This window comes from Schistocerca serialis, chromosome 8 (assembly GCF_023864345.2).
Source record: "Schistocerca serialis cubense isolate TAMUIC-IGC-003099 chromosome 8, iqSchSeri2.2, whole genome shotgun sequence".
In the NCBI taxonomy this organism is placed as follows: Eukaryota; Metazoa; Arthropoda; class Insecta; order Orthoptera; family Acrididae; genus Schistocerca; species Schistocerca serialis.
The window spans coordinates 281,582,344-281,601,048 of NC_064645.1; the positions used below are offsets into that span (position 1 = coordinate 281,582,344).

General features: G+C 40.4%; 1 protein-coding gene across 3 annotated transcripts in view; it reads left to right on the plus strand.

Annotated features, from left to right (window-relative positions):
- LOC126416306 (polyphosphoinositide phosphatase) overlaps nt 1-18,705 on the plus strand; it is a 181,799-nt gene that overhangs the window by 28,353 nt on the left and 134,741 nt on the right. For 2 of the 3 annotated variants that reach the window (XM_050083966.1, XM_050083968.1), the window contains one exon: nt 1,795-1,925. In XM_050083966.1, the coding sequence (XP_049939923.1) occupies nt 1,795-1,925 (131 nt within the window). The remainder of the gene's footprint in view (nt 1-1,794; nt 1,926-18,705) is intronic. The other variant, XM_050083967.1, reaches the window with a different exon arrangement.

Genomic DNA, 18,705 nt, shown 5'->3' on the forward strand with positions numbered 1-18,705 from the left:
CTTACAGTTTGCTATGTCAATCACACTACCTGCAACATATGAGGAACACATGATAAATGTTCATAGGGACTGCCATTCATCAGTGTCATCTAACGTGGCAATGATGCATTTCCAGACACATGTTCATAGGACCTTTTTTTCCTTTTTTCCTCCATTTCCAATCAGGAATCCATCGTTGCTGCTTGTTGGTTTTTATTAATGATCCCCCGTATATCATTGACAAATTCTGAATATCTCTGTGCCAATGGTATTAAGATCTGTCTAAACTTAAAAATGAAATACTGTCTACATCTACTTCTAAATCTACATCTACATAGATAGTCTGGAAGTCAGCATAAGATGCATGGAGGAAGGTGCCCTGTACTACTACTTGTCATTTCCTCTTCTGTTCCATTGACATATAGATCGAGGTAAAAATGATTGCTTGTATTGCTCCGTATGAGCCCAAATTTCTCAAATCTTATCTTCATGGTTCTTACGTGTGACGTATGTTGGCAGGAGCAGAATCGTTCGACAGTCAGCTTCTAATGCTGATTCTCTAAATTTTCTCAATAGCATTTCCTGAAAAGAGCACTGCCTTCCCTCCAGGGATTCCCATTTGAGTTTCTGAAGAATCTCTGTATCACTGAAGTTTTGTTCAGACCTACCAGTAACAAATCCATCACTCTTGCTTTTAGGAATAAATCTGTTTTGCAGCAGAGTGACTGTGAAAGGTGCAAAGTGGTTAAGGCACTGGAATAGCATTTGAAAGATAGGATATTCAAATCCTTGACTGGTCATCCATATTAGCTTTATTCTATAGTTTCCATAAATCATTTATCGTGAATGTAAGGATGGTTCCTTTTAAAAGGACATAGCTGGTTTCCTTCCCTATGTTTGTACTATTGGAACTTATTTTCCTTGCCCAATAATGGCAAGACATGAGCTAGACATAAAACCTTACTCTGTTTCCTTGCTATCAGTAGTCATGTCTTCATAAAAAAAGAAAAGTTCATAACCTGTTGTTAGCAGTATGATGCAAAACACATTCACATTCATCTAGTCCCTTCCATAATCAAAGTACTGAATGGGGATTTTGCAGGTTTCAAAAGGGGATATTGTATCCATTGACATTCCGACTTAGGTGACAGTTATTTTGATGTGAAAATTTAAATGTTGCAGACCATTATCATCTTGTTCCATATTTTGAAGCCTGTATTCACAAAATTCCACAAACATTTCCTTGTTCACTTGACAATTTGTATGGAGTATGATTTGAACACCTTCTCATTATATTCTGAGGCAAATGTTTACAGTAGGGCAAGATTTCTACTTGCTCTTCAGAGTCCTTTCTGAGGTCTATACTCAAAACATTTCATAATTCATGTGATGTTCTCTTCTGATACCCAAGTTTACATACAAGTTTCATTCCAGTCATAAATGCTCTTGTTGCCAGTGGAATGTTGAAATGTGGATAGAAGTCATGCTACTCCATGGTTGCCAATTTGGTTTTACTGAATCCATGAATGAAAAAGGAACTGAGCTCCATTGTAACTAATATGCTCATAATTAAAGTTTCTGTGCACCACGGGCTTCATGAGTGCCATTGAATCAATTTATATCTCTCAATCTGTCACACCAATACTGTATTTATAGTTCATATCTTTTCATTTTCTGGTAATAGAGTGCAGACTTTTACAGTTTTATTTGAAATATGTTTTCAGTTTATAATTTCAACTAGTGCTCTGAATTTAATAGAATAAAGAAAGTTACAATGTACTAATCTATAACGGAACTGTAAAATCCATTTTACAGCTATAGTTATGACATAACACACACACTGCAAAGCAACATGACTCCGCCACGTAGTGTTATTCCAGACCATGAAAGTTCTGAGAATGGTGAAGGGGTGTTTGACACAAAGGGTAAGTCACACCAGTTTTTTGGTGAGTATTTTATTCTCAGCACCTGAAATGTGTCAGTAAGTTATAGCACTAATAACAGCAACAGATCTACTGTTTTATAATGTGCTGTAATCAATAAATTTACCACTGAAATAGAAATATTTGATTGATGAGGAATATTACTTGCTGCACCTATCAAGACTTAATTCGGGAAGAGATACTAAATTCTAAATGTTGTTTTAAGTGCTTTAGCTTATAAGTACCTCATGTTGTATTATTGCTGGTAAAAATATAACTATTGTATTTATGTATTTATGATTTTCTTTTTTTATCTGTGTGTACCACAGAATTGTTACAATGTGTGGCCTTAACAAAATGCAAAATAAGTGTGGCCTCAACAAACAAGCAACTGTCAAGAAGGTCTCAGATTGATTTGATGTTTCACAGCACATCTAAATTAAAGTTAAGGAGATAAAAAAATAAATAAATGGAACTTAAATAATAATGTGTTGCCTGCCCACAACTCACTTTCCAGAGATTGTAGAAGGAAGAGTAGGATTTAATGTATTGTGGACAGTGAGGCAATCAGAGATGCAGCATAACTAAGATAGGAGAAGGAAATTTGCTGTAACCATTTGAAAGGAACTATCTGAGCATTTATCTTGTATAATTTAGTAATACGTCACAAAAACTAAATCGTGATGGCTGGATGTGGATTTGAACTGACGTCCTCCTGAATATGAGCTTATAATATAAATGGATAGATAAAAGATCTACTCACCCAGCAGCATCAGGGGAACACACACAAACACAAAAGAATTTAACTTTTACAGGCTTTCAGAGCCAGTGCCTTGTTCTTTTGACAGAAGAGTTGGAGGGAAAGGAAGAACGGTGGAGGTAAAGGACTGGAGAGGCTTAGGGAAAGGGGTACAGTTAAGAGAAAATTCACCCTGAGCCCCTGGTCAGGGGAGACTTACCGGACGGGATGAGAAGGAAAGACTCATTTCAAGTCTTATTTATCTATCTGTTACTATTATATGGTTATAATAGAGGGAAACATTCCACGTAGGAAATATATATCTAAAAACAAAGATGATGTGACTTACCAAATGAAAGTGCTGGCAGGTCGACAGACACACAAACAAACACAAACATACACACAAAAAATTCAAGCTTTCGCAACAAACTGTTGCCTCATCAGGAAAGAGGGAAGGAGAGGGGAAGACGAAAGGAAGTGGGTTTTAGAGGAGAGGGTAAGGAGTCATTCCAATCCCGGGAGCGGAAAGACTTACCTTAGGGGGAAAAAAGGACAGGTATACACTCGCACACACGCACATATCCATCCACACATACAGACACAAGCAGACATATTTTGCTTGTGTCTGTATGTGTGGATGGATATGTGCGTGTGTGCGAGTGTATACCTGTCCTTTTTTCCCCCTAAGGTAAGTCTTTCCGCTCCCGGGATTGGAATGACTCCTTACCCTCTCCTCTAAAACCCACTTCCTTTCGTCTTCCCCTCTCCTTCCCTCTTTCCTGATGAGGCAACAGTTTGTTGCGAAAGCTTGAATTTTTTGTGTGTATGTTTGTGTTTGTTTGTGTGTCTGTCGACCTGCCAGCACTTTCATTTGGTAAGTCACATCATCTTTGTTTTTAGATATATGTTACTATTATATTATCAATAACTGATTATTTTCATTAAATATGAACTTAAACTGTTAACCACTTCTCCATCTCACCAACTGCTAAAATTAATATAGAACATTAAAATCGTATAAAGGTATACTAATTTCTTTTTAAAGGTCTTGAGGTAGTGAACTCAGTGGGGCTTGCAAATAAGATAAAAGATATATCTATGTCACACAGTGATAAATTAGTATCCTTTAATGTCTGCAGTTTGTTTTCTAACATACCAGCAGGGGAATGTATTGATTTTCTAACAGCATTAATGTGCAGGTCTATTGTCAACTCTGTGGAACTAAATGACTTGAGATTAGCCACTCAGACATGCTTAGTACAAAGCTATTTCCAGTTCCAAGGGACTCTGTATAAACAGTTAGATGGCTTAGCTGTCGGGTCCCACTTTGTCCACTTTTGACCAAAATATTCATGGACCATTTTGAACAACATTTTTTTGAATAAAGAACCTTTTGAGTGCAAATATTAATTATTGATTTAGATATGAGGATGATGTGCTGTCTATGTGGACTGGCAGTACAAGACACTCAGTACATTTTCACATAACTTAAACAATCAACATAAAAATATTCCATTCACAATGGAGATTGGCACCAAATCCATAAACTTCCTAGATATAACAGTTGACATCAGTACACAGACACATTGTTTCAAAATTTGTTGAAAAACGACCCTGCCATGAACAATGGACCTTGCCGTGGGTGGGGTGGTTTGCGTGCTTCAGCGATACAGATAGCCATACCATAGGAGCATCCACAATGGAGGGGTTTCTGTTGAGAGACCAGACAAATGTGTGCTTTCTGAAGAAGGGCAGCAGCCTTTTCAGTAGTTGCAGAGGCAGCAGTCTAGATGCTGACTGATCTGACCTTGTGACATCAAGCAAAATGGCCCTACTGTGCTGGTACTGCAAATGGATGAAAACAAGGGGAAACTACAGCCATGATTTCTTCTGAGGGCATGCAGCTCTACTTTATGGTTAAATGATGATGGTGTCCTCTTGGGTAAAATATTCCAGAGGTGAAATAATCCCCCATTCAGATCTCTGTGTGGGGACTACTCAGGAGGATGTTGTCATTAGGAAAAACCAAACTGGCATTCTGTGGACCAGAGCATGGAATGCTAGATCCCTTAATCAGGCAGGTAGGTTAAAAATTTAGAAAAGTAAATGGATAGGTTGAAGGTAGATAGTGGGAATTAATGAAGTTCAGTGGTAGGAGGACCAGGACTTCTGGTCAGGAGAATATAGGATTATAAATACAAAGACAAATAGGGTTAATGCAAGAGTGGGTTTAATAATTAATAAGAAAATAGGAATACAGGTAAGCTACTGTGACCAAAATAATGAATGCATTATTGTTTTCCTAGATAGACATGAAGCCTAAGCCTGCCACAGTAGTAAAAGTTTGTATGCCAACTAACTCCACAGATGATGAAGAGATTGAAGAAATGTATGGTGAGATAAAAGAAATTATTCAGATAGTTAAAGAAGTCAAAAATGTAATTGTTATGTGTGACTGAAATTTGATAGGAGGAAAAGGTAGAGAAGAAAAAAATAGTAGGTGAATATGGAATGGAAGATAGAAATGAAAGAGGAAGCCACGTGGTAGAACATAATTTAATCATCACTAACCCTTGGTTTAAGAATCATAAAGGAGGTTGTATATATGGAAGGGACCTGGAGACACTGGAAGGTTTCAGATTCGTTATGTAATTTTTAATGCAGACATTTAGGAACCAGATTAAATTGTAAAACATTTCAAGGAGCAGATGTGGACTCTGACCACAATTTGTTGGTTATAAACTGTAGATTAAAACTGAAGAAATTGCAAAAAGGTAGGAAATTGAGAATATGGAGCCTGGATAAGTTGAAAAAACCAGAGGTTGTTGAGAGTTTCAGAGGGAGCATTAGGCAAGAGGTGACTCACACAGGGGAAAGGAATACAGTAGGAGACGAACGGGTAGCTTAAAGGCAGCAGAGGAAGGTAAAAAGACAAGGCCTAGTAGAAATCCTTGTATAATGCAAGGGATACCGAGTTTAATTGATGAAAGGAAAAAATTTAAAAATGCAGCAAATGAAGCAGCTGAAAAGCAATACTAACATTAAAAAAAATGAGATTGACAGGAATGGCTAGAAGACAAATGTAAGGATTTAGAAGCATATTTTATTAGGGGAAAGATAGATACTGCCTTAAAAAAATTAAAGAGGCCTTTGGGGAAAAAGAGAAGCAGCTGTACCAAGAGCTCAGATGGAAAACCAGTCTTAAGCAAAGAAGGAATAGCTGAAAGATGGAAGGAGTATGTAGAGGGTCTATATATGGGAGATGAACTTCAAGACATTATATAAATGGAAGTGGACATAAATGAATATGAGAAGGGAGATATGATACTGTGAGAAGAATTTGCTAGAGCTCTGAAAGATGTAAGTGGAAACAAGGACCCAGGGGTAGGTGAATTCCGTCACAATTACTGATAGCCTTGGAAGAGCCAACCATGAAAAAACACTTCCATCTAGTGTGCAAGTTGTATGAGACAGGCGAAATTCCTTCAGACATCAAGGAGAATATAGTAATTCCATTTTCAAAGGAAGCAGTTGCTGACAGATGTGAAAATTACCAAACTATCTGTTTAATAAGCAATGGTTGTAAAATAGTAAGATGAATTCTTTACAGAAGAATGGAAACACTGGTAGAAGCAGACCTTGGGGAAGATCAATTTGGATTCTGGAGAAATGTAGAAACATGCTAGCCAGTACTGACCCTACAGCTTATCTTAGAAGGAAGGTTAACTTAAGGTAAACCTGTGTTTATACCATTTGTAGACTTAGAGAAATCTTTTGACAATGTTGAGTGGAGTACTCTCTCTGAAATTTTGAAGGTAGCAGATGTAAAATATAGGAAGCGAAGGGCTATTTACAACTTGTACAGGAACCAAATGGCAGTTATAAGTGTCAAGGGGCATGAAACGGAAGCAGTGGTTGAGAAGGGACTGAGTCATGGTTGTACCCTGTGCTTGATGTTATTCAGTCTGTACATTGAACAAGCAGTAAAGGAAACCAAAGAAAAATTTGTAATAGAAATTAAAGTTAAGGAAGAAGAAATAAAAGCTTGGAGGTTTGGCGATGACATTTTAATTCTGTCAGAGACAGCAGAAGACTTGGAAGAGAAGTTGAACAGAATGAACAGTGTCTTGAAAGGAGGATATAAGATGAACCAAACATTCAACCTGTTGTGAGCTCTGGAGATCAACATACATCCAGCCCACAGTTATAACTTAATACTAAATGACCAAACACAGCTTAATACTACCTCTCTTCCGGACTTTGTGTAATCATTTCAGTTTTCCATTAGTCCCCACACTATTTTTTCCTTCATATTCTTCCATTTTCCTGCCTTTATTAATTTCTTTTTATTTTATTGTAATTTTCTGTGTACTCCATAGATTCTGTTGTTACAATTGTTAATTCTTTCTTTTAATCAGTTTCTGTATCACTTTCCATTGCAGTACTGCTTGAAGTACTAATTTTATTTTATTGTGTTTGTTTATTTAATGTAAACTATTATACAGGCAAAGTTTTCCAGTGTTGCATTAATGTTTTTCCCATTTTTCTCCCTTTATACATATTTATTGGTCAACTTTTTACCTTTTTAAGTTGTATTACCATCAAAGTGTTAGAGATGTCATTTAGTATGTTTTTGTGACTCAGTTTAGATGAATAACATCTTTTATAGTGTTGTTTACAAGCTTTGTAACTTCTTTGGTGGTGACAGTCAGTTCAAGTCTGATGATGGCCTTGTAAGCTGAAAACTATTTAACCTGAATAAATTAATCCTGTAGAATATACACAATATACTGGTTTTCATTTATTAATTACAGTCAACAAAATCTTTTGTGTACTGTAAATAAAACTTAAAAAATATCAAACACTTTTAGAAAGATTAACTTCTTTCTTTTAAGAAACTTTTAGAAAGCATGCACACTTGACTGCTCTAACTAATAAGGCCACATACCTTACACAACATTCAGTCTGTCATAAGTAAAATTATGTCTCTGTATATATCATTTTCACTACTCAAAATATGTAAATAATAAATACACCAGACAAGTTTTGCTTATGCACTGGTTCATCTGTCATGTTAAAATATACTGTTTTTATTGAGATAGTTAGTGAATAATTGGTTATAAGTCATCACCCATCATGTACATACTTTGTAACTAGTAAAAACCATGCCAAAAATTTTTACCACCACATGAATTATATATGTTACTTAATGAGAATTTCACAAGCTTTCATGCGGTGTATTTTGCTTTGTGATATGTAGTATATTATTGTGACTCCGAAGAAAATTTAGGGTTATTCTTAATTAACTACTTAAATGTAAGGCAAATTGTAAACTGACAAATTGCTGTTTTGATAACATATTCCATGCAGCCATGTTAACTATTGTTTTTTCAATTTATGTTGCCTTAAGTTAGAAAGTTAGCAACTGGTTATTGGAAACAGCTTTCTGATTCACTCCGAATATTCATTTTGTAAAAATTTTGGTACTTTATTTTGATAGTGCTGTTCAGTCACTCTTAGAGAAAATTTTGTTTCAATTGCAGGAGTCTTTTGGAAGTTGTTAATTTTGCAAGTAAAGTGATATGATTATATCTTTAATTGCTGCTAGCCCTCAGGGGCTCAGCATTCGTTTGCTGGGTATGGACTTGATAACCCTGGGATTCCTGAGCTGGAGATTGGTATGTGCTGCCAGTCCTCTGTCACTGCATTCAAGGTGACCGCCCAGATCATGAGGATGATAAATATCTCTATAAAAGAACTCTCTATCTCAAGGAGTGCTGCATACTGATGATATGCATAACTGTTCATGTGGAACAGTCATTAGCAGGCAACCTCTGGGGAACCTGCCGCACCTCAGTTGTATAAGGCTTATCTAGACACACTGGGCTCTGCCTCAGTGGACTTTACTTTCCCTTCAAAATTTTCTCTCCGCCTCCCAACAAAACTGGTGGGGTGCTGGTAGGTACCAGCTCCCAGTCCAATAAGAGGGCTTGTGTAGCCAGTCCTCCAGACTCAGGTATGTTTTAGAATTCTAATGTCTATAGCAATGGAATGCATGCTGCTAATTAGTTTTTATTAGTTAAAAGCAAAGAGCCAAGCTTGGAAAAGGTCTCACCTTTTTACATTTAGAAGGTTTTAGCAAGGACTGCAGTTACATTAAAACCTGTTAAGCAGTTGCAGAGTGGGATGCTGTTGGTCAAAACCTCAGGTTCCCAACAAATGATAAACCTGTAGGACGCCAAAAGCCTTGGGGAATACACCATTGAGATTGACCTCCATACCATCTTAAACTACAGTAAATCTGTTGTGACATGCAGGGATCTGGTGGATATCCCCAAAGAAGACCCAAAAGTTGAGTGGGCCCAAGAAGGCATTCTAGACATGCAGAATATTGTGAAAATGGTGGAAGCCAGTCTGATCACATCCAACTTTTTCATCCTCATTTTTAATAGCACCAAACTCCCAGAGAATATTAAAGTGGGTTTGCTTAACCATGCGACCCTTTGTCCCCAAACCAATGCATTGTTTTAAATGCCAGTGCTTTGGGCACAACACTCTTGTATGTAAGGGAGAAGCCACTTGTGGCAAATGTCATAAGGCTGCCCACGAAGGAGTCAGATGTTCATCCCCTCCATAGTGTGTGATTTGCTCAGTGGCTCACGCTGTCTGGAGTTGTGATTGCTTCCTTGAAGGATAGAAGATACAGGAGCTCAAAATGACCAAATTGGTCCCCTATGGTGAGGCCAAAAAGATTTACAAGGCCATACAGCCCCCCATATTCACTACCTCCTTTGCTTTGGTTATTAAACAGATGGTTCAGAAAACAGATGCTGCTACACAAGCTGAGGTTCCTAGGGTCAGCACTAGTACCTGCGTTTGTCAATGCACTTCGTGCTGCTGCAGTTACTTCAAAGCCTATGCTTCTTTCCACAACATCAGACACGACTGTGATTGTCATTCTTGCAGAGCTCCATACACCTCTGAAGGCTCAAGTCTGGTTTGCTGTCCAGCACTGCACCTAACCCTGCCATGATTGTGTCTCCGAAGCCTAGCTGGGGCAAAAAATGAAAGGCAAAGACAAAGACACAGCTGCTGATGGATAGTGGAGGTAAGCAGTGTGATGATTTTGATGTTGCTCTCTCTGACATTTCTCATGATTTGTCTTTGGAGTGGATGGAGCTTTATGTTGGCCTAGGGCACTAATCTCACCCCAAGACTGAGCCTCCATCCAGTATGGGCCCCCCTTCTGGCAGGAGGAAAGGATGAAAGTGCTGCAGGAACTGAAACCCTTCGCACAGGCACACCCCTTGTGCCTGTGTTTACAAGAAACACATTTTAAAGGTACTAATGCCCCTCCACTATGGGGCTATACCCTCTACTGAAAGGATGACCTGACTGGGACAGAGCCAAGGTAGGTGTTACTATGTTTGTCAGTAACACACACCATTCATCTGCTCTCTCCTTGTTACTGACCTACAAGCAGTGGCTGTTACTGATCATTTGGCTCAGATCACTTCCTGCCCCCTGTATTTACCTCTGCAGGGAGCAATAGACTCTGAGGCTCTCACAGGCCTTTTTTTACAACTCCCCCACACATTTCTCATACTAGGTGATTTCAGTGCCCATAATGTATTATGGGTCTCGAACTATACGTGCCTCAAAGGTCAAGTCTTAGAGTACCTCATGATGTCTCAGGAGCTGTGCATCCTCAAACGGGCAGTCCCACTCATTTCTTGAGTGCTACTTGGTCACCCTTATCCATTGAAGTCTTTTTTTCTGCTCTCCAGCCCTTGTAGACTCAGCACAGTGGGAAGCAACTGATGACCTCCATTTCAGTGACCACTTCCCACTGCAGATCCATGTACTGGCTGTAGGGTTGCTTGGGTAGAAGCCCCTGAAATGGATGGTCAGCAGGGCTAACTGGACGCTGTTCAGCTATATGGCTGTGTTTGAACACTGAAAGAGCATCCAGGAAAGGATGGACCACATCATGTGAGTGATCCATAATGCTGCTGACTTATCCATCCCAATGTCTTTAGGTCATCTTAGGAGGCAACCTGTACCTTGGTAGACTGATCTACATCTACATTAGTACTCTGCAAGCCACTGTACGGTGCATGGTGAAGGGTACCATGTACCACTGCTACTCACTCCATCCCCTGTTCCACTCGCAAATAGATTTAGGGAAAAATGACTGTGTGTATGCCTCTGTATGAGCCCAGTTTCTCATACCTTACCTTTGCGGTCCTTATGCACAATATGTGATAAGTGCCGTTCAACAATCTGGGACAGACATGCAGCTCTTTGGCAGTTTAAATGCTGCCTAACAGCAGACAACCTCACAGCCTTTTGAGTCGCAAGAGCCAACATCCAACATGTAATGGAGGATAGCAAGATAAGGTCGTGGTAAGCATTCCTGGTCTCTATCAACTGTTCAACTTCTTCCACAAAAGTATGGGAAGGTACCAGTAAACACAGTCATTTAACAATAGCAGCAGTACTGAAACAGCAGTGTCTCCAAACAGTGCCTGTAGACATTGCTCAGACGATGGGAGAGGATTTTGCAGTGCTTGCTGCCAGTGCCAGCCAAGGTCTGGCATTTTACCTCTACTGTGTGACTGCAGAGAGGGGCAAGTTGGACTTCAGATCCCACAATTCTGAGTTTTACAACTGCCCTTTCTCCATGTGGGAGCTGGAATCGACACTGTCTAAGACTAGTGATACTGCACGTAGTCACAACCCAATCTTTGACATTTGCCAACAGCACTAAAGCAGTTCTTCCTTGATTTTTTAATTTGGTTTGACGGACAGGTCACTTCCCTAACTCATGGAGAGAGGCAATTTTGATCACTCTCCTCAAATCAGGAAAGAGCTGCACATGTCCCAGTAGTTACTGGAGTGTCACCTTAATGAGCTGTGTAGGAAAGACTCTGGAGCAAATGGTCAACTGTCATCTTGTCTGGTTAGAGACCAGGCAACTCCTTAGCCACTCTCAGTGTGGATTCTGGAGATTTCAGTCCACTGTCGACAACCTGACCCTAATAGAGGTGGCTATTCAGCAGGCTTTCCTATGTAAACATCATTTTGTTGGTAAGTTCTTTGATATCGGTAAGGTGAATGACATGACTTGAAGACATAGTATTCATGTGCAACTCCATCAGTGGGGCTTTCATGGCCACCTCCCCTTTGTCATACTGTCCTTCTTGTCTAAATGCTTTTTTAGGTCCTGAATTGGTGACATGCTGTCAGATAGTTTTGAACAGGAGAACGGTGTTTGTCAGGGCATTGTTTCAAGTGTTACCCTCTTTGCCACAGCCATAAACAGCATAATGTATACAGTAAGCATTACAGTGCTCCTTACTGGTGGGCAATTTTGCTGTATTCTGTTCCTCCTACAATGCTGCAACAGTGACCCGTCAGTTGTAACTTACAGTGCAGAGATGAGAGGACTGGGCTGCAAAGACAGGTTTTCAGTTTCCTGCAGATAAATGTGTGTGTGTGTGTGGGGGGGGGTGTTCATTTTAATCCTTCTCATCTATTTTTGATTTAACTGACTCGCATATGAGGGACCAATTTTACATTTTAAAAATTCATTCATGTTTCTGGTCCTCATTTTAGACTCCAAACTGTTATGGTTAGCACACCTGAGAGACCTGAAAGCCAGAACCCAGAAGGCACTGAATATCATAAAGTGTCTTAGCTACAGGTCCTGGGCAGTAGAGAGGGTGTGTCTGCTCCAGTTTTATAGAGGTTGTGTGTGTTAACAGCTAGACTACGGATGCACGGTGTATGGATGAGTGGTGCTATCTTACCTGAAGATTATTGATGATGTGCACAATGAGGTGATTAGGGTGCCCACAGGATCAGCTCCATTCCCCAGTTTCTGTGTTGAGGATGGGGAAACACTACTCACCATCTGGTGGCAGCTTCTCATGGTGTGTCAGGCATGAAAGTTCCTCACTGTTCTGACTTCATCTACATACCACATTGTTGCTCATCCACCACTGGAACCCTTTTCTCCAATTGTCCATGAGCAACAATGCCTTTTGGGATCCTGTGCAGTGTGTGCTAGAGTCACTAGGTGTGGAGCACATACAATTCCAAATCCAGGGTTTTAACGACCTGCCACCATGGTTACTGTGGTCCAGAATAATTTTAGATTTGGTACAGTACAGGAGAGATTGCACTCCTGTGTATGTTTTTAATATATTATTTTATAACACTTTAGCTGAGGACCACATCTCTACAGCTGCCTTTATGGCTGGATCAAAACAGTGGGACTCTGTTGGTTGCTCTTGCTTTTGCTTGATCATGTCCTCAAGATCCAAGTGCCTCAAGAATTTACTTCTTCAACACAGAATTATATGCAATCTTGCAGGCACTGGAGCAGATGAGATGTGCTTCAAATGCTAAATACCTTGTATGTTCTGATTATCTGAGTGCCTTTCACTCTCTACAATGTTTGTACCTGACAGTTAAAGTAGTCCATAATGTCCAGGACACCCTCCTTTTAACTACAGTGGCTGGTGGAGAGGTGTCCTTCTGCTGGGTACCAGGGCCCATGGGTATTGCTGGGAATGAAAAGGAAGATGTAGCAGTCAAGGAGGCATGTCATGATCCTCAGTTATTTCAGTGTGCCATCCCTTGCAAGCTGTCGCCTTGCTGTTGACGTACAGAGTCATGCGTCGATGGGAAGATGAGTGGCTGGAAGTGACAAATAATAAGCTGCATGTAGTAAACCCTATGCCATTATTTTATCTCCTCTGTCATTTTCCTTCTGTTTTCTTCCCATGTGTAGTACTTTTCAATGCGCCTCATTTGTTTTACAGCATGTGGTATGGAGCGCTTGTGTGAATCAGTGCAAGTGAGGTGAGAGTGAGTGAGTGAGTGAGTGAGTGAGTGAGTGAGTGAGTGAGCCAATGTGTTTAGCCTATTTAACCATATCAGTTTCTTTTAATATTTGTACAGGCATCGATAACCTTGCCGTTGAGCACATGTACACCCAGAAAACAGCATAATTGCTGCTAATTAAACATTGCCCCCTGAAGAGTGGGTCTTAATGAGTGGATACTTGCCCTCATTTTGCTCTTACACATGAAATTACTCCCAAAGTTGTTGCTTAATTTTTTCTGTTTTTATCATTGCGGTAGCTGTTACATGGGTTGTGGCTCACACTGGATTTTACCTTTCCAGCCCCTGAAGCCTTACCCCATCACCCAACTGGGAAAACAACATGCAGTAAGCCTTCACACTACCTAGTGTCCTTTGTTAATGCCATAGTTATTTCATGACTTCTATGTTCCACCAATGGCAGTGGCCTGTTAAGATCTAACAGATCTCATATGCTACCACCTTGGGTCTTTGTGTGCCAACACACTGCAACATGCTATATGTCAAATTTGCTTGACTATCTTATCTATGCCTTGTTGCCTCAAACTGTGCGCTACATTACTTCATATGCTTTGAATCCAGCTGCAGTTAGCATAATCAAGTATATGGAAGCCTCCAAACTTTGTCTCTGCAGATACACCAAGGGATCTGTGATAATTATCTGGGGCTGTAGTAATTCCATCTTGTGAGTCACTGTGAATTTGCAGTGTGATGTGGCATCTTTGTGCAGTTTCTCCTCTGCTTTTTTCAGATTTGACATAATGATTCAAGACTCTCCTTGGCTTTCCAGCTTAGGCAAAGATGTTAGTTGCTTCTTGTAGCTAAATTCATAGTCTTCAGGAAACATTTTGTCCAGACCTGATTGAAAACTTTTTCTGCTATGATTGACTTGTTGGCTTCATATAAACATCAAATCCTTTTGTGTTTCCCAAAATGTGAGTACTTACATATCTGTTGTGCCAAAAGAGATTCTGCCATAATTACAAGGGATATTGTCTCACCAGTAGTGTTTATACAGCCATGTCCTCACCGCATAAGTAACTGCGTTGCGTATTGTCCGGGTTTCAGAAGGTGTCATTTATTTTTTTTTTTATTCATCCTTTGATCTCTGTTTAGAGGAATATTGGATATATCAGTATACTTTTACAATTGCAGTTACAGTGTAAATTACAATGTTAGTATATTATATTATTTTACGATAGACTTACTTACATATTTCTGTATAACAATTAACGAAACCGAGCAAGGTGGCACATTGGTTAACACACTGGGCTCACATTCAGGATGACGACAGTTAAAACTTGCATCCAGGCATCCTGATTTAGATTTTCCCTGATTTCCCTAAATTGCTTCAGGCAAATGCCGGGATGGTACCTCTGTAAGGGTATGGCTGACTTCCTTCCCCACCCTTCCCTAATCTGTTGGAACCGATAATCTTGCTGTTTGGTCCCCTCCCCCAGATCAACCAACTAACCAATTAATGAAAAAATAGACAAAACGGAAGCTTTATTACTAATTTACTTCACTAAATATAGGTACTCAGTTTCTTTATCTGTTACAGTGCTTGGATGTTGATGAAACATTGAAAATTTCATGGTTACTTTTTGTTGACACATTTTATGTAACACATTTCTCTGGAGATTGCCTTAATACTGCATTTTCTTTCTAGTTCTTTTGGAGGAGTCCCAAAATATTCCTTAGTACTGTACACACATACTTGATACTGTTTTCAAGTATTGTCTTGGTCCTGTTTTGAGGATTGGTAGTACTTTAGTGTTTTATAAACTTTTGGTAATCTGTTGTATAATAAGCACCCAGCTTTAGAAGGTTGTTTATCAGATAGTTGTTGTCAGTTACTGTTGAAGTAATAATCATTTGTAAATCTTGCACTGTAATAATTGTGTAGCTCTCTGTTTAGCATCAATGAACAATTTAATTTGAGCAGCCTTTTTATATGCACATTTGTGGCCTACCCTATATTGCTACACAGTACAAGAAATGTGAATGAATTAGTCCAGAATACACCTTTAATAGGTTATCTATGTCAGCTGTGTGGGACATTTTGTTGATTAAAAATACACTGCTACTCACTTTTCAGAAGGGATTTTCTACAGAGTCCGCCAGAAAACACTTACAATACCTTCTCTCCACCCACAAAATTCTCTTATTATGCAATCCCAAATTCCTGGCACACATAACCCACACTGCAACTCTTGCCCTACAGGAATTAGAGCAACATGCACAACGCCACCCCAAAAAGCTCTTCATCCTGCTCACTTCCTATTCCTGCCCTGACAAACCATGTCTCGCAGGCATACTACACTTACCCCACCCTCCTAAACTCACTCACACCTCTACACAGAATCCAGAACCTAAACAGACAAGTAACACAATCACGAATCTTTCCTCCAGAAACCTCAGCCCAACAAAAATATCAGTCCTTTCCAAAGACCTCAGCTTTTGCCCCATGCCCAAATTCAATCATGCAGGACTTAAAGACATTCTCTCCTTCTCCTGGTCCCTACAGTGGAATCACTTTTTCGCCACCAACATTACCAATCACACTCAACCAAAGACAAATGCCTACATCAGTTCACTCCTCCATCCAACTGTGATCCACCATCCAACTGCCTCCAAATCATCCCCTGTTAACTTTCAAGAATTTCTTAACCCTGAAACTTGCCTGACCATCATTCCCCAAATCCCTCAACATGCAAACTAACCTAACATCCACAGAAAGAACTGAAGTCCATCATCTAAAAACTGATCCCAACCTTATAATCCTACCTGCAGACAAAGGCTCCACCACTGTTGTTTTGAATCACAAGGATCACCTGGCAAAAGGACTCCACCAGCTTTCAGATACTACCACCGACAAACCTTGCCACATTGACCCTATTCCAGAAATCCAGCAGGATCCCCAGTCACCACTCAAATCCTTAGACCCATCCCAGAGCCTCTTCCCGGAGTCCATCTCTCTACTCACCCATACCACTTCCCACACTCGTACCTTCTACATGCTTCCGAAGTCCATAAACCTAATCACCCAGGATACCCTATTGTGGCCGGTTACTGTGACCCCACTGAGAGAATCTCTGCTCTCATAGACCAACGCCTTCAATCTATTACCTGGAACCTACTCTCCTATATCAAAGATACCAACCATTTCCTCCACCAACTCTCCGCAGTTCCTGTCCCTTTACCACACGGCGCCCTGCTCATCATTATTGATACCACCTCCCTTTACACTAACATTCCTAATGCCCATGGCCTTACCACTATTGAACATTACATTTCCCAATACCCAACGGATTCCAAACCAACAGCCTCCTTCCTAGTTGCTATGACTAACTGTGTCCTCATCTACAATTACTTCTCCTTTGAAGCCATTACCTACAAACAAATCTGGGGTACGGCTATGGGCACCCGCATGGCACCATCCAATGCCCTATTCATGGGCCATCTAGAGGAATCCTTCCTAAAAACCCTGAATCCTAAACCCCCCACCAGGTTCAGATTCATTGATGACACCTTTGTGATCTGGATCGAAGGTGAGGTCTCTCTATGCACATTCCTCCAGAACTTCAACAGCTTATCTCCCATTTGCTTCACCTGGTCCTACTCATCCCGACAAACTACCTTCCTAGATATTGGCCTCCATCTCAAAGATGGCTACATCAGTACCTCCGTTCATATCAAACCTACTAACCACCAGCAATACCTCCACTTCGACAGCTACCACCCAATATATACCAAGAAGTCCCTTCCGTGCAACATAGCCACCCGTGGTTGTTGCATCTGCAGTGACAAGTGGTCCCTCTCAAAATATTCCAGAATTCCAATCAGGAACAACTGCCAAGATGAGAAACATAGAAGTAGATATCCTTGGTGTAGCAAAGCAGCTTGGATCACGTAAGAAAGGCAAGGCCTCCAGTCCAGATTGTATACCAGTTAGGTTCCTTTCAGAGTATGCTTATACAATAGCTCCATATGTAGCCAATAATATACAACCACTCGCTCACAGAAAGTTCTGTACTGAAAGACTGGAAAATTGCTCAAGTCACACGATTACCCAAAAAGGGAAATAGGAGTAATCCGCTGAATTACATGCCCAGATCACTAATGTCGATTTGCAGTAGGGTTTTGGAACATATGCTGTGTTCCAAAATTATGAATCACCTTGAAGAAAATGATTTATTGACACACCTTTAGCACGGATTCAGAAAACATCATTCTTGTGAAACACAACTAGCTCATTATGCTCGTGAAGTTATGAGTGCTATCGACAAATTGATTCCATATTTTTAGGTTTCCAGAAGGCTTTTGACACCTTTCTTTACCAGCATCTTCTAACCAAACTGCGTGCCTATGGAATATTGCCTCAGGTGTGCGACTGGATTTGTGATTTCCTCTCAGAAAGCTCACAGTTTGTAATAGACGAAAGTCATCGAGTAAAACAGAAATAATAACCGGCATTCCGCAAGGAAGTGTTATAGGACCTCTATTGTTCCTGACCCCCCCCCCCCCCCCATGAACCATGGACCTTGCCGTTGGTGGGGAGGCTTGCGTGCCTCAGCGATACAGATAGCCGTACCGTAGGTGCAACCACAACGGAGGGGTATCTGTTGAGAGGCCAGACAAACGTGTGGTTCCTGAAGAGGGGCAGCAGCCTTTTCAGTAGTTGCAAGGGCAACAGTCTGGATGATTGACTGATCTGGCCTTGTAACAATAACCAAAACGGCCTTGCTGTGCTGGTACTGCGAACGGCTGAAAGCAAGGGGAAACTACAGCCGTAATTTTTCCCGAGGGCATGCAGCTTTACTGTATGATTACATGATGATGGCGTCCTCTTGGGTAAAATATTCTGGAGGTAAAATAGTCCCCCATTCGGATCTCCGGGCGGGGACTACTCAAGAGGATGTCGTTATCAGGAGAAAGAAAACTGGCGTTCTACGGATCGGAGCGTGGAATGTCAGATCCCTTAATCGGGCAGGTAGGTTAGAAAATTTAAAAAGGGAAATGGATAGGTTGAAGTTAGATATAGTGAGAATTAGTGAAGTTCGGTGGCAGGAGGAACAAGACTTCTGGTCAGGTGACTACAGGGTTATAAACACAAAATCAAATAGGGGTAATGCAGGAGTAGGTTTAATAATGAATAGGAAAATAGGAATGCGG